This window comes from Oncorhynchus nerka, linkage group LG10, assembly GCF_034236695.1.
Source record: "Oncorhynchus nerka isolate Pitt River linkage group LG10, Oner_Uvic_2.0, whole genome shotgun sequence".
In the NCBI taxonomy this organism is placed as follows: domain Eukaryota; kingdom Metazoa; phylum Chordata; class Actinopteri; order Salmoniformes; family Salmonidae; genus Oncorhynchus; species Oncorhynchus nerka.
In genome coordinates, this window is record NC_088405.1 from 60472162 (window position 1) to 60489103 (window position 16942).

Sequence of the window (16942 nt, forward strand, 5' to 3'; positions counted from 1 at the left end):
AGCCAATAAGGCACGCACGCTAGACTGCAGTTTGGTGGCGCTTGTATGCAACATTTTAGCTACAGTAACATTTAATATTTTCAGGTAAATTCACTATATATTGTTGAAGTCTATAATTATTTGTTTATTCATCATTATTAGTATCTTGTAATAAAGTTACTATATTGTAATTAGCCAGCTAGTGAATTAGTTTGATGGCTAGATTGCGTAAGGAAACGTTAGGTTCGTAACGTTAGCAGATAGCCTATTTTAAGCTAGCTAACTTTAGCCAGTACCGGTCTCTTTGCAGAGTCATAAACATACGCCTCTCTTGCGAGTAGCAAGCTATGTCTACCGTATTGCTAGTATTGAGATGCATTATGTGTAGCAAATAATGGGCTAACATGTAGCTAGATAGATTTCCAGATAGCCAGCTTGCTAACTAGCATTCTAAATTACAGAAATGGAGACGCCGCCAGGTGAGGCGCGCCAAAAGGCAGCAACATTGATATGGGTGGAACTAGCTAGTAGCGAACTTTAGTTAGCAAATGTACTTAGGTAAGTAGATGCATTCACTGGTGGGACCTCATTGTCTAGAATAGAGGAGCCACAATAAACTACTTATGGCTGTAATTTTATCCAGCGACCACCACATTTGATTGACATGACATCTGAGACCTGAAATCAAACCATTGTGTTTTTGTTTTATTTATGTAGGTGCAGAGTATGGAACCCTCAGGGCATCCAGAAACCTCTGGCTCTTTTCAGATGGCCGCTGAGAATGTGCACCAAGACCTTCTATCCACACAGACTGATATGGACATGTTTTCTGGGCACGCTGATATGGGCCTGCTGCCTGCTCAGACTGATGTAGACCTACAGACTGATATGGAGGTGACCTGCTCACAGGGAACAGAGGGACAAAGTGGGCAGCAGCAGAACCTTGATGAGCTGACAACCTTTCTCACCCAATCTGAAAGAGAGAGGCAGAAAACTCAGGACAGCCTGAGCATCCTGGGGGACCCAGACTCATTGGAACTGTCCAAAGCCCAGGTGGAGGAGTTTTACAGCCGCACAGTCGTTCCCGGGCCCTCAGACCTTCCCGGGCCCTCAGACCTTCCCGAACCTTCAGGCCCAGCTACAGGCCTCAGTCAGGATGAGTGGAGCGGGCAGGGCCACACAGAAGCCTGGCCAGAAATGGGCGCTGAGCCAGGGACAGACAGGCTGGAGGTCACAGAGGGAACTCAGACTTTAACTGGGACACTGTTGCCAGAGACTGGAGAGGAGCGAATGGACATAGTACTAGAAGATCCCTCTGCACCTTCTCAAGATGACGTTGATCCAAATATGCCTTCTATAGTCAGCGTAGAGGGTTCACACTCTGAGGATGGTCCAGGCAAAGAGGAAGCCTTATCATTCTTTGGATTGGTGCCAAAGGTAGAAGACACAGGCACAGCAGACAAAAAGAATGAGAGAGAACAACCAGTGAGGGGCAGTATGTCCCCACTATCATCCTGGGCCCAGCCATTGACACCAGGTGAAGGTATGTGTACTAGTAAGGAGCTTTTGTTTGTAGGATCTTTCTCCTTCCTAGTACTTTATTAACTCTTGTCTCAATGTGACACACAGAAGTCTCAGCGCCACAGAAATAGTTGGAGAATTATAAAGTAAAATGTAAAACTTCATTTAGGTTACATTACATGTTTTTGAGAAATAATTTGCAATCCCTTCTTCAAATAGCCATCACAGTTCACATACAGCTTGCATATCTACAGTGGGGCAAAAAAGTATTGGTCAGCCACCAATTGTGCAAGTTCTCCCACTTAAAAAGATGAGGCCTGTAATTTTCATCGTAGGTACACTTCAACTATGACAGACAAAATGAGAGAGAAAAAATACAGAAAATCACATTGTAGGATTTTTTTATGAATTTATTTGCAAATTATGGTGGAAAATAAGTATTTGGTCACCTACAAACAAGCAAGATTTCTGGCTCTCACAGACCTGTAATTTCTTCTTTAAGAGGCTCCTCTGTCTTCCACTCGTTACCTGTATTAATGGCACCTGTTTGAACTTGTTATCAGTATAAAAGACACCTGTCCACAACCTCAAACAGTCACACTCCAAACTCCACTATGGCCAAGACCAAAGAGCTGTCAAAGGACACCAGAAACAAAATTGTAGACCTGCACCAGGCTGGGAAGACTGAATCTGCAATAGGTAAGCAGCTTGGTTTGAAGAAATCAACTATGGGAGCAATTATTAGGAAATGGAAGACATACAAGGACCACTGATAATCTACCTCAATCTGGGGCTCCACGCAAGATCTCACCCCGTGGGGTGAAAATGATCACAAGAACGGTGAGCAAAAATCCCAGAACCACACATGGGGACCTAGTAAATGACCTGCAGAGAGCTGGGACCAAAGTAACAAAGCCTACCATCAGTAACACACTACGCCGCCAGTGACTCAAATCCTGCAGTGCCAGACGTGTCCCCCTGCTTAAGCCAGTACATGACCAGGCCCGTCTGAAGTTTGCTAGAGAGCATTTGGATGATCCAGAAGAAGATTGGGAGAATGTCATATGGTCAGATGAAACCAAAATATAACTTTTTGGTAAAAACTTCACTCGTCGTGTTTGGAGGACAAAGAATGCTGAGTTGCATCCCAAGAACACCATACATACTGGGAAGCATGGGGGTGGAAACATCATGCTTTGGGGCTGTTTTTCTGCAAAGGGACCAGGACGACTGATCTGTGTAAAGGAAAGAATGAATGGGGCCATGTATCGTGAGATTTTGAGTGAAAACCTCCTTTCATCAGCAAGGTCATTGAAGATGAAACGTGGCTGGGTCTTTCAGCATGACAATGATCCCAAACACACCGTCCGGGCAACGAAGGAGTGGCTTCGTAAGAAGCATTTCAAGGTCCTGGAGTGGCCTAGCCAGTCTCCAGATCTCACCCCCATAGAAATTCTTTGAAGGGAGTTGAAAGTCCGTGTTGCCCAGCAACATCCCCAAAACATCACTGCTCTAGAGATCTGCGTGGAGGAATGGGCCAAAATACCAGCAAGTGTGTGAACCTTGTGAAGACTTACAGAAAATGTTTGACCTCTGTCATTCTAGAAGAAAAAGAAACGCACACATATTAAGACGAGGTGCTGGCTAGCGGAGTAGAAACTTGAAAATAAAAGAGCCGCACACTCTAGGAGCTCAGATGCAAAAATGTAATACCAACGTTTCGACAGCCAAGCTGTCTTCATCAGGGTATAATCACAAACACTGCGGGATGACTCGTTTATATAGTGTCAAAAGACACCGGTGTCTGTAATCATGGCCAGGAGGGGCCTAATATCATTGGTTAATAATCAAATATTAAAATCTCATACAAAGAACAACATACAAACAAATGGATAGCATACGATCATAGATTAATTTGACTATACAAGTTTACAAACAATTACAATGGCAAAGTCACAATCACAAGAATGGCTTCAGATCAAAGTCTACGTTGAGACCGAAGGACGCAAGGGTCTTTAAATTAAAGATCCAGGCAGCCTCTCGTTTTAACAATAAATTATCAAGGTCACCCCCTCTCCTAGGGAGGGTGACATGTTCGATGCCAATATAACGCAGAGACTAAATCGAGTGGCCTGCCTCCAAGAAGTGGGCCGCAACTGGATAAGTAAAGTTTTTACACCTAATGGTGCTACGATGCTCTGCGATACGTACTTTTAATTCGCGCTTTGTTTTACCCACAATTTTTACCGCAAGGACAAGTTATAAGATAAATAACTGCCTTAGTGGAGCACGTAATAACACCTTTTATTGGGATTGATTTCCTTGTTTGTGGGTGTTTGAAGGATCTACATTTATAAGTGCCATTGCATTGAGCACAGCCATTTCATTTGTAATTTCCATCCAGTAGGGGCGCAAATAGACGTCGTTCAGGAATATCTTGGGGTGGTAAATCAGAGTTTACCAATTGGTCTCTGAGATTTCTGTCCCGCGAGAATACGACCAAGGGAAGGTCCGAAAACACATTACCGAGACTATCATCGGATTTTAGGATGTGCCAATGTTTGTGAACAATTCCCTTAATTTGTTCAGAGCACTTTGAATAGTGGGTAGTTAGAACGCAAGAATGCGTCTTTTTGCGAGACTGACCTTGAAAAAGGTAATGTTTTGTTTTGAATTTTCTCAATGGCAATATTAATCTGATCATTCTTGTAGCCCCTCTCCTTGAACTTTCTTTGCGTCTCAGCCATATGTCTGTCTAAATCGGATGGTTTTTTGCAAATTCTTTTGATTCGACAGGATTGGCTGTAAGGCAAACTATTTTTCAAGGGAAGTGGGTGACAACTATCAGCCCTCAACAAACTGTTACGATCAGTAGGCTTCCTGTAAAGATCCGTGTATAGAACATTATCTTCACAAAGATCAGAAGATCAAGAAAAGTGATTTGACGTGTATCAGATTGCATAGTAAATCTCTGATGTTAAGTTAAGAAAAGCATGGAACGCCTGGAGCTGTTTTGCATCACCCCTCCATAGAACAAAAATATCACCAATATACCGTTTCCAAATAATGATGTGAGGCAAGAAAACATTTTTGAGAGGATTGAAAATAGACTGTTTCTCCATGTAACCCACATACAAATTAGCATAGTTAGGAGCCATGGGGGATCCCATAGCAGTACCGTTCGTCTGAATAAAGAAATCATTTAGAAACATGAAATAGTTATGCGTGAGTACAATTTCAGCCAATGTTACATTTTTACATTACATTTACATTTAAGTCATTTAGCAGACGCTCTTATCCAGAGCGACTTACAAATTGGTGCGTTCACCTTAAGACATCCAGTGGAACAGCCACTTTACAATAGTGCATCTAAATCTTTTAAGGGGGTGAGAAGGATTACTTTATCCTATCCTAGGTATTCCTGAAAGAGGTGGGGTTTCAGGTGTCTCCGGAAGGTGGTGATTGACTCCGCTGTCCTGGCGTCGTGAGGGAGTTTGTTCCACCATTGGGGGGCCAGAGCAGCGAACAGTTTTGACTGGGCTGCGCGGGAACTGTACTTCCTCAGTGGTAGGGAGGCGAGCAGGCCAGAGGTGGATGAACGCAGTGCCCTTGTTTGGGTGTAGGGCCTGATCAGAGCCTGGAGGTACTGAGGTGCCGTTCCCCTCACAGCTCCGTAGGCAAGCACCATGGTCTTGTAGCGGATGCGAGCTTCAACTGGAAGCCAGTGGAGAGAGCGGAGGAGCGGGGGTGACGTGAGAGAACTTGGGAAGGTTGAACACCAGACGGGCTGCGGCGTTCTGGATGAGTTGTAGGGGTTTAATGGCACAGGCAGGGAGCCCAGCCAACAGCGAGTTGCAGTAATCCAGACGGGAGATGACAAGTGCCTGGATTAGGACCTGCGCTGCTTCCTGTGTGAGGCAGGGTCGTACTCTGCGGATGTTGTAGAGCATGAACCTACAAGAACGGGCCACCGCCTTGATGTTAGTTGAGAACGACAGGGTGTTGTCCAGGATCACGCCAAGGTTCTTAGCGCTCTGGGAGGAGGACACAATGGAGTTGTCAACCGTGATGGCGAGATCATGGAATGGGCAGTCCTTCCCGGGAGGAAGAGCAGCTCCGTCTTGCCGAGGTTCAGCTTGAGGTGGTGATCCGTCATCCACACTGATATGTCTGCCAGACATGCAGAGATGCGATTCGCCACCTGGTCATCAGAAGGGGGAAAGGAGAAGATTAATTGTGTGTCGTCTGCATAGCAATGATAGGAGAGACCATGTGAGGTTATGACAGAGCCAAGTGACTTGGTGTATAGCGAGAATAGGAGAGGGCCTAGAACAGAGCCCTGGGGACGCCAGTGGTGAGAGCGCGTGGTGAGGAGACAGATTCTCGCCACGCCACCTGGTAGGAGCGACCTGTCAGGTAGGACGCAATCCAAGCGTGGGCCGCGCCGGAGATGCCCAACTCGGAGAGGGTGGAGAGGAGGATCTGATGGTTCACAGTATCGAAGGCAGCCGATAGGTCTAGAAGGATGAGAGCAGAGAGAGAGAGAGTTAGCTTTAGCAGTGCGGAGGGCCTCCGTGATACAGAGAAGAGCAGTCTCAGTTGAATGACTAGTCTTGAAACCTGACTGATTTGGATCAAGAAGGTCATTCTGAGAGAGATTCTGGAGACATGGCCAAGGACGGCACGTTCAAGAGTTTTGGAGAGAAAAGAAAGAAGGGATACTGGTCTGTAGTTGTTGACATCGGAGGGATCGAGTGTAGGTTTTTTCAGAAGGGGTGCAACTCTCGCTCTCTTGAAGACAGAAGGGACGTAGCCAGCGGTCAGGGATGAGTTGATGAGCGAGGTGAGGTAAGGGAGAAGGTCTCCGGAAATGGTCTGGAGAAGAGAGGAGGGAATAGGGTCAAGCGGGCAGGTTGTTGGGCGGCCGGCCGTCACAAGACGCGAGATTTCATCTGGAGAGAGAGGGGAGAAAGAGGTCAGAGCACAGGGTAGGGCAGTGTGAGCAGAACCAGCGGTGTCGTTTGACTTAGCAAACGAGGATCGGATGTCGTCGACCTTCTTTTCAAAATGGTTGACGAAGTCATCTGCAGAGAGGGAGGGGGGGGGGGGAGGGATTCAGGAGGGAGGAGAAGGTGGCAAAGAGCTTCCTAGGGTTAGAGGCAGATGCTTGGAATTTAGAGTGGTAGAAAGTGGCTTTAGCAGCAGAGACAGAAGAGGAAAATGTAGAGAGGAGGAGTGAAAGGGTGCCAGGTCCGCAGGGAGGCGAGTTTTCCTCCATTTCCGCTCGGCTGCCCGGAGCCCTGTTCTGTGAGCTCGCAATGAGTCGTCGAGCCACGGAGCAGGAGGGGAGGACCGAGCCGGCCTGGAGGATAGGGGACATAGAGAATCAAGGGATGCAGAAAGGGAGGAGAGGAGGGTTGAGGAGGCAGAATCAGGAGATAGGTTGGAGAAGGTTTGAGCAGAGGGAAGAGATGATAGGATGGAAGAGGAGAGAGTAGCGGGGGAGAGAGAGCGAAGATTGGGACGGCGCGATACCATCCGAGTAGGGGCAGTGTGGGAAGTGTTGGATGAGAGCAAGAGGGAAAAGGATACAAGGTAGTGGTCGGAGACTTGGAGGGGAGTTGCAGTGAGGTTAGTGGAAGAACAGCATCTAGTAAAGATGAGGTCGAGCGTATTGCCTGCCTTGTGAGTAGAGGGGGAAGGTGAGAGGGTGAGGTCAAAAGAGGAGAGGAGTGGAAAGAAGGAGGCAGAGAGGAATGAGTCAAAGGTAGACGTGGGGAGGTTAAAGTCGCCCAGAACTGTGAGAGGTGAGCCGTCCTCAGGAAAGGAGCTTATCAAGGCATCAAGCTCATTGATGAACTCTCCGAGGGAACCTGGAGGGCGATAAATGATAAGGATGTTAAGCTTGAAAGGGCTGGTAACTGTGACAGCATGGAATTCAAAGGAGGCGATAGACAGATGGGTAAGGGGAGAAAGAGAGAATGACCACTTGGGAGAGATGAGGATCCCGGTGCCACCACCCCGCTGACCAGAAGCTCTCGGGGTGTGCGAGAACACGTGGGCGGACGAAGAGAGAGCAGTAGGAGTAGCAGTGTTATCTGTGGTGATCCATGTTTCCGTCAGTGCCAAGAAGTCGAGGGACTGGAGGGAGGCATAGGCTGAGATGAACTCTGCCTTGTTGGCCGCAGATCGTTACAGTTACAATGCATGCACTGGAAGGTAGTTCATTAGGGTCACGTTGCAGAAGAAAATGTTCCATAGCTTCAATTACCGCCCTCGTGTGGAATATTAGTGTATAATGACTCAACGTCAAAAGTAACTAACAAGGTATTCTCAGGGAGAGGATCAAGAGATTCAATGATAGAGATCATACTGCTGGTGTCCTTTACAAAGGAGGGGAGCTGTTCTGCGAGTGGTCTAATAAAAAAATCAACAAAAGTAGATAGAGGGGCCGTTACTGCATCAATTCCCGAACAATAGGGTGCCCTGGAGGTTGTGTAACATTCTTGTGTAATTTCGGCAAAGTATAGAAAGTGGCAATTTTAGGGTGTTGAATAGCCAAAAAAGCATGTTCTTTTTTGGTTATCTGACCAGAACTTAAATACCCATCTAGGGACAGACAAGATAATATTCTGAAATTGGGAAGTGGGGTCACTTCTGAGTTTCTTGTAAAAGGTGTTGTCAAGCAGCTGTCCATGACACTCATGTACATAAGCTGTCCTATCCATGAGTACAACTGACCCACCCTTATCAGCGGGACGAATAAGGACTGACGTATCAGATTGTAAATCAAGCAAAGCTTGTTTTTCATTCTTGGGTAAATTATGGAAAGATTTGGATCCCTGTTTATTCTTAAGCAGAAGTCCAACATAATTTTCCACAAGTCTGCAATATGTCTCGATAGAGTGATTGCGATTGGCTGGAGGTATAAAATAACTCTTGCTTCTAAAAGGAGTCGGAGTATGTGCAGGAGAGCAACCTACTGGTTCAATAGAAGTGTCAGAATTAGGGGAGCTAAAGTATTCCCTTAAACGGATGTTTCTAAAAAAACTTAAACATGTCTACCTTAACATCAAAACTGTTGCACTGAGTTGTAGGCACAAAAGATAGCCCTTTATTAAGCAAAGAGACATGGGCAGGGCTCAATATCTTGCTTGATAAATTAAAGACACTCAGTCCCGTGGGTTCTGGGACCGTGTGAACGGTCTCCTCCTGTCTCTGATGGTCGTTTCTTCTTACCCCGTCGGGTGCATCTCGTCGATGCGCGTGCCTGCAGCCTCCTCCGCCCTTCCGTCCGTCCAGTCTCTCGTTGAATAAAAAACTACCACTGGAAGCCGATGAGGCGCTGGTTGTGGAGCGTTGATCAGACAAGGGTGGATAGGGGTCAAGGGTCATTGCCAACAAAGGGTATATAACAAAGTATTGAGAAACTTTTGTTATTGACCAAATACTTATTTTCCACCATAATTTGCAAATAAATTCATTAAAAATCCTACAATGTGATTTTCTGTATTTTTTTTCTCCTCATTGTGTCTGTCATAGTTGAAGTGTACCTATGATGAAAATTACAGGCCTCGTCTTTTTAAGTGGGAGATCTTGGACAATTGGTGGCTGACTAAATACTTTTTTTTGAACAGCCTTTAGTTACTGATGATTGTGTTTGTTTCAGCTGAGGACCAAACTGAAACTGAGGTCTCCATTGAGGATCCAAAGGTTTCTCAAAGTGGTCAAAATACTACGGTACAAAAACTACTTCCCATTCATTGCAGACATTTTCTTTAAAAGTAAGTGAATTAACCTCATTTACTCTGATTTATTGTAGGGGAGGAAGAGAGGCCGTCCTCGTCGTGGAGAAGTGAGGAAAAACATTACGTCTGATGGAGGTTTAACATCACTACTTCACAAGCTGCTTATGTTTAGTCTCAGTAACTCATTACGTATGACTATTTGTCTATTTATGATTATCATGCTGCCCTAAATGCATTGTATCCTTCTGCAGACCAGCTATCAGACAGCGACTCTGACGATACAGCTGACGATCCGAGGGACACAGACTTTGACCCTGCACGGTCAGGCCTCCGACGCTCCCCCAGGGCCTCCCAAAGGAGCCACAACACCCTGTCCCCCCGGCTCATTGCTCCCAAGCCGCCTTGCCCTGCCTCTACCCCTGGCTACACCCAGAGGTCTGGAGGTCCCCCTCCACCCCGGCTGCCACCCCCTCGCCAGCCTACCAGAGTCCTCTGTGCCAACTGCAGTGGAATGCTGCAGAGCGGACAGACAGCCTACCAGCGCAGGGGTCAGCCTCAGCTCTTCTGCAGCTCCACCTGCCTTAACTCCTTTGGCAAGAAAGTCCCCAAGAAAAAGCCCTGTGCTTTCTGTAAAAGGTAAGCTTCTCAATAGATATTCAATGAATGTATTTTTAGCTTCTCTTTCCAGTAAGTACAGTGCATCCATAACCAGTTTCACAGTAAAGTAAGTGTAAACCTTGTACATTGTTTTGATCTCAACAAAATGTATCTTTTAGGGACATGGGGAATAGTAAGGACACCATGCTTGCACAGGTTGGCCAGTCACAATCCTTCCAAGAATTCTGCAACAACACTTGTCTTTCCCTATATGAGTCCCGGCTGGAGAAGGGTCCGAAACAGCCCCCCAAACCAAGTACCCCTGGCCAAAGATGCAGTGTGTGCAACCACATGCGTGAGGTACCAAAGCTTTGACCATAACATTTTGAATGATCTGCTCCCAGCCGATTGGCTTCATGTTGAACACATCAGTGGCAGGGAGTTTCAGTAGGAGGGAACTCCAGTAGACAATAGGATGATGATTTAACACGGGATGACTACACTTCCACAATGCCTTTGATTTGAAAATGCAGTAGGCTTTTTTTGTGTATACATTATATTGAACCATACTTTATTGAAGCTATTCTAAAGACTGCAGCTTCTACTCTTGCAACAATTTATCGAAAAACTGGCACCAGCCTTACCTATTCTGGTTTGTTTCCCCCCACCATCTGTTAGTCATTTGAAAATTAGTACAATAAAATGTATTCAAAATAAGTAAGCACTTTTTAATGCCAAGCGCTGCAAAACCACACAATGATGTGATTATGGTATACATTCTTTAAAGTTGACCACCTATGTTGATGTTGATTTGTCAAACCATGGGCTTTTCCCAGAAGTGACAAAGAATGCCTAAACACATTTCACTGTCTTCGTGTTGATATTTTCACAATTTCAAAACTGACTTGTATATTTCTAACTAGATGGTGCTGCATGCTGTGATTATAGAGGAGGGAATTCTGTCATTTGTGCTGCTGTGGGTCTTCGTATGCTATGAGCATGCACCAGAATAAATCACAGCCAGCTACAAGATTTTGGTGTACTGATGTAAACACCAAGGGAAGTGATATTTTAAGTTAGATTTGATTGAAATTATCTCTGAGCCTGTCCTACATTTCTTCCCTCTCCTGCCTCAGATCAACCATGAGGTAACCATGGGCAATGTGATTCACCTCATGTGCAGTGATGCCTGTTTCAACCGTTTCCGGGCCACCAAGGGCCTGAAGACCAGCTGCTGTGACACCTGTGGTACCTACATCAACACCTTCACCTCCCGGCCTGAGTACCTACTGCATGAGGGCCAACAGAGGAGGTTCTGTAACTCCTCCTGTCTCAGACTCTATAAGATGGTGGGTGGAGGAATGTACTACAGGCATATTTCTACCTGAAAATGATATGGTGTTGATCTCAATGGCTGCTGTATTGTCTTTTGATTTCAGAAAAACACTAAGGTGCTCTCGTGCCAGTGGTGTAGGACTCTGTGTAAGATCTTTGACATGCTGTCTATGGTGGATCAGTATGGCATGACCAAACACTTCTGTTCTTTGTGCTGTATCGCTTCACATAAAGTGAAAACTTCTGGGGACACAGGTACAGTCTACTCTCCTTGGCTTGTTTACACAATCTGAATGGTGTGATGTCTGCCTGAATTAGTCTTCATTATTACTAATCTGCTTCTTTTCCAGTTCCCAGTGACGCTTGCAGTTCCTGCAAAAGAAGCCCCTCTGAACCGTACTACTGTAAAGCAAATGAGACCATTTATGTCTTCTGTAGCCCTAGCTGTTGGAGCACATTTCAGGTAGGATAGCCCCATACCCTAAATAGAGTTGAGACAAAATAAGTCTACAGATGCATCATCCAGTGTTTAGTCATGTCTTCTCTAAGTATGTTTTTTTGCATTAAAACATGTCTGCCAGATGCTTATACAACATTTTGTTATTTTATGTGGATTTGTTTTAAACGTACATTTTTTTATGCCTCAGTTGTTCAAATAAAAAAAATCATTCAAAGGAGATTTTTGCTGAAGGATTCTGAAAGTGATTAAAAAAGGAACGGCTAATATTTACAGTGTGATGTACAGGCTTGGCCGTAGGTGCCTGTAAACAGAAAAATGCTTGTTAAAATGCACACCAAGCGGCTGCAGTGGGGCGCTCCTCCTCACTTCTGGAGCCCATTAAAATAAAAGCTCATCTTAAAGCGCTTTCATGTGGAGAGGGTCACCTTTTGAAAGCTTTCACCTTTATTCTACCTAAAAACCTATGAATTAGGGCTTGTTTTGTTCTTGTGAAACCTCTGAGCGATTCTTGAGTCTGTCTTTGATACTAGTCCTGTGATGTTGCTTTGTTTGCCTTGGCTAAAATGCGTTGCTGCTCATTTTCTTGTTTATTCCCCAATTTAACAAATATGCTCACTGCTTCTTCACAGCGCAACAGTCCCAATGGAGCCATCTACTTCAACTGTGTCTCCTGTCATAACATGTTCAATGGGAAACCAGAAATCTTAGATTGGCAGGTAATTCCTTGTACATATGTGTTTATTAATTTACCACTCTGAACATTGTGGCAAAAATGTGTCTTACAGCTGGTTTAGTGAGAACTTATTTTATCAAGACTACTCAAATAAAAAGGACACGCACCATTCTATTTCATTTGCTTTCAGGACTCAATATATCAGTTTTGCTGTAAGGAGTGCTGTGAGGACTACAAGCGCCTGAATGGTGTGGTTTCTGTGTGTGAGCACTGCAAGCAAGAGAAACCTCTGCACGAGAAGATGAAGTTCTCTGGGGTGGAGAAGGCGTTCTGCAGTGATGGTTAGGATAATGCATGCGTTTCTGTGTGCATTTTTAGATTTAATAGATTGTTGATTTACATGGAAACACTTTCCTATGTGTCTAGGCAGAGGCTTATAAGTGTTTTGTCTCTTATTTTATTTTTTTACCAAGGTTGCATACTACTATACAAGCAAGACTTTGCTAAACAACTGGGCCTGTGCTGTATAACTTGTACATACTGTTCTCAGACCTGCTCACGGGCGGTCACAGAGGAACAGGATGGCAACACGTGGGACTTCTGCAGCGAAGATTGTAAAAGCAAATACTTCCTGTGGTCCCTGAAAGTATGTCTAATCAATCACAATGCCATCTAACTGGCCCTGATAAGTTTTAAATGCCTGCTTGTACACGGGCTGCATTCAGTTCACTCTGTCACTGTACATAGTACATTTTGTATGTGGTATTCTAGACTTGATATAGGAATGGTAGCTTCGGAATGCAAACTGGCAGAATATGTTCATGCATGGAAAAAAATTAATCAGAAGAATATGCATGATATGCGATCAAATTGTGTGAGCAGTGTCCTCTTTTAACATGCTACAGTGTGTGCTGTATGTATGGGTGTTCTGAGCCATGTCTGTTCTCCTAGGAAGCAAAGTGCCATGAATGCAAGCGTCAGGGGCAGCTCCTGGAGACTATCCACTGGAGGGGAGAGATCAAACACTACTGTGACGAGCCGTGCCTCCTGCTCTTCTACAGCCAACAGAACCAGCCCAACCTAGACACCAAGCAGGGGCCTGAGAGCCTGCTCAACAGTGCTACATGTACACGAACGCATGCACATACACACGCGCACTATTTTTCATGAACCCAATCCATACATGGGAAGGATTTTTATAAGCACACTTTGTAATTGTCTGGTGTTACAGTGAATGCCTTTGTGAAATTGTAAACTTGTTCGTCTCTCAGTAATAGGCTATTAAAATTCTATATGTTTACTGGGCTTACAGGTAATTCCCCAGATTCTATGCCTCCCCCTGCTGCGACAAAGACAAGTGAAGTAAGTGTGCTTTTTGACTCGATGCTCCAAAGGGTGGGGGGGATACCCCCGAAAGAGAACTAAATGCATTTAATCATGGTTTTCACCACCACATTTATTGTGCTTGAAAAAAAACGTGGCTTAATTTCAGTCAAATCTGAGCGACTATCCCAATTCTGATATATATTTGAATGTTTCTGTTATTTTAGGCCACAGGAAGGGTACTGACTAGGGCTGTAGCCAAGCCTGCTCCTCCCGTCACTCCACCTATCTCCCAAAGGAACAAATCCTCCATGTGTAAACCCATGATGACTACTACCGGTGTCACATGTAAACCTGAGATGAAGTCCCAGAGTTCCCAGACAGGTAATGGTTAATATAAACCCATGTCTCTCTATGGGACTCGCTGATTTAGTCTTCTACTGTATAATATTATACTATTTATACAAAATATCCCTATTCATATATTGAGAGCATTTTTTTGTTGAATCAGGCCTACAACGATGATCATTAGCAATGGCAAAAACACAACTTCATGGTTTTCCTGTGTGTCTGTTTCAGATGATTTCTTGCTGTCTCCACCTGTGATGTTGCCGGTCCCTGTGCCTGTGTTTGTTCCTGTGCCTTTGAATATGTATTGTCAATACACTCCCATAACAATGGCCCTGCCTCTGCCGGTGAGTTGGTTTTGTCTAGGTCTTGTTGAGTATTGTGCAAAATTGACTCTAGGGTTATCATCATTCATTTAGAGTCTAGACAGGAGTAACTCTTAGTATCCACCCAAATTTGTTCAATATGGATGCCTGCAGACTAGTGCTGAGCGATTTGAGGTCGGTTCAGTTTCTGTTTGATTATTAACATATAATCATGGGTTTCAATTATTATCATTTTAAAAACATTAAATGCACTATGCATTGTGTGTTGAGTGCTGTAACACAATAAAAAAAAAAATTAGGTCCCATGATGGTAGTGACTTCCCATTACTGAGTATCACTTATTAACAATTTATTCACATTACTTTAATATATTTCGGTTGTGTATATTACAATTGTTTTATTTGATGACCTTATTTTTTAAAATCTCATCTGTAGAGCTGCTGCCTATGCTGTCTGACAATCACTATTTAAGTATTTCTTCAAAGTAAATTACTTTTATGACTGCTGAATACCAACTATCAATCACTTAGATAATGTATGTGCACGTTGAGATGCCTCATGAAGCAACTGCTCTCGGGCGCCCATTCTTCTCTCTTTTATGTAGCAGGCGCAAAAGAGAAACAGACCGGCCAAGTAGGCGCGTAATGGATTATGGTCAACGTTTTCTGCGCTAAACTATGTAGAATATTGGCCTGTTGGAAACTACAACTCCCTACGGTATTGCACAGTTTGGGCTTGGATCTGATTTATCTCTAGAGGAACTGTGATCAGAGCTCACACGCACAAAAAATAACTAAATGGAATTCTAATCATTTAATTGAGTCGGCCAATTAGTTGTTTAAAAAACAAAATATAAATGCAATTTCTGTTAATCGCTCAGCAATACTGCAATAGTGTATAGTTCCTAGAGTGACTGCCCTATTTGTCTGCTCATTGTTTTGCTCCTTATTCTCTTAGCTCCCAGTCCCCATGTTCCTACCTGTCACACTGGATCATATCGATAAGCTTGTGGAATATATAAAAGAGCTGAAACTCCAGATCCCGTCTGATCCACTGGAGGCTGACATTCTGGCCATGGCAGACATGATCGCAGAGGAGAGTAAAGGCAAGGGCTCCTCTGATCTGTCTGGTAATGCTCCTGCACTTACTCTTCTTAGTCAACTCTCTATTGCTGTTCTATATACAATTGTAACTTTATGATTGTTTATCTTTAGATCTGGACAGTGATCAGAAAGCAGGCCCGTTGCCGAGGGACTACAGCTTATTTGAGTCTTCATCCCAAGATGACATCCTCTCCATGGCTGTCAATATGGATGATGTACTGACTGAGCCAGGTCAAGACCCAGCAGATGCGCTCACCAAAGGCAGGTTAAACCTTCATGATATGAAAGGTGTAATTTGCTTTGCAGTCTGCGATGTGTAAACTTTCACTGTAATTTCACTCACACACTCAACAACGGGGATGTCTGAGATATATATTTTGTCATTTAATTTGTGCTCTGTAGCTTCCCTGGACCTGAACCCCAATGTTGATTTTCTCTTTGACTGTGGGATGCCGCCACATGCTACTTCACCAGAGCAGAGCTCCAACGCCGTTGTTCAGAAGGTATAATTAAACACAGCCTAAAACAGCAGTGCATTCTGTTTGCTTTGACTGTCCCATAGGCAGGACTTTGATTATCCTCTCCCTAATTGACAAACCTTTAGTTTTGGCAGTCTTTTATGGACCTAACTTTGAAAAGTGTCAGAAAAGAGTTGACTCTCGACTTATGTGAGAGAGACACAGGAATCACATGGTATGCTGGAAATCTGAAAATAGCTGGCACAAACATGACAAATGACTTGGTGTCAGACTGACCAGAGGTCATGTTCTACATTCATAGACAGGTGCAACAGGGTCCCAAAGGTGAAATGGTTGTTGAAAAGCAAATCTATCCCTAGCGGCAGGCAGGAATGATCCCAAACACGCGGCTCATGTAACAGTCACCAAACCTGCAAGATGGACTGCTTACCAATGGACAGTGTCTTCAGAAATTTCAGAGTATTTGACATATTTACTGAAAAATGTTGACTTACTGTTTCTCGGGTTTTGGTGGTCTAAGAGACCACCAAATGATCGTTGCAAATGTTGAAGAATTGATTAGGTACCGTTTATTAGGGACACCACCCCGTTCACGAAAATGGTTCGCTCCTACAGATAGTGAGTCACGTGGCTATGGCTTAATAAATAAAGCAGGCATTGAGGCATTCAGTTAGTGTTCGATTGAAAATGGGTGACCAAAGCGCCTTTTGCGTGGTATGATTGTCGGTGCCATGCGCGCAGGTTCCAGTGTCAGAAAAGGCCGGCCTCCTGAGGTTTTCACGCACGACAGTGTCTAGGGTTTACTGAGAATTTCGCGTCAAACAAAAAACATCCAGTCAGTGGCAGTCCTGTGGGGAAAACAACTTGTTGATGAGACAGGTCGAAGGAGAATGGCTAGAATCGTGCAAGCTAACAGGTGGGCCACAAACAGGCAAATAACGTCGCAGTACAACAGTGGTGTGCAGAACGGCATCTCAGAACGCACAACTCGTCAATCCTTGTCATGGATGGGCTATTGCAACAGATGACCACACAGGGTTCCACCCCTAT

At 44.5% G+C, this 16942-nt stretch overlaps 1 protein-coding gene across 2 annotated transcripts in view; it reads left to right on the top strand.

Annotated features, from left to right (window-relative positions):
- The window catches only part of LOC115135737 (zinc finger MYM-type protein 3-like), a 24025-nt gene continuing 7083 nt past the window's right edge, over positions 1-16942 (top strand). Inside the window, exons 1-20 of one of the 2 annotated variants that reach the window (XM_065023639.1) lie at positions 12-84; positions 441-537; positions 697-1522; positions 9170-9240; positions 9323-9383; positions 9500-9884; positions 10025-10205; positions 10982-11194; positions 11285-11435; positions 11531-11643; positions 12270-12356; positions 12504-12654; positions 12787-12959; positions 13265-13439; positions 13626-13675; positions 13864-14020; positions 14216-14331; positions 15268-15439; positions 15525-15674; positions 15816-15916. In XM_065023639.1, coding sequence (XP_064879711.1) covers positions 706-1522; positions 9170-9240; positions 9323-9383; positions 9500-9884; positions 10025-10205; positions 10982-11194; positions 11285-11435; positions 11531-11643; positions 12270-12356; positions 12504-12654; positions 12787-12959; positions 13265-13439; positions 13626-13675; positions 13864-14020; positions 14216-14331; positions 15268-15439; positions 15525-15674; positions 15816-15916 — 3324 coding nt within the window. In that variant the 5' untranslated portion in view covers positions 12-84; positions 441-537; positions 697-705. Of the gene's footprint in view, positions 85-440; positions 538-696; positions 1523-9169; positions 9241-9322; positions 9384-9499; positions 9885-10024; positions 10206-10981; positions 11195-11284; positions 11436-11530; positions 11644-12269; positions 12357-12503; positions 12655-12786; positions 12960-13264; positions 13440-13625; positions 13676-13863; positions 14021-14215; positions 14332-15267; positions 15440-15524; positions 15675-15815; positions 15917-16942 lie in introns of both variants that reach the window. The other variant, XM_029670786.2, reaches the window with a different exon arrangement.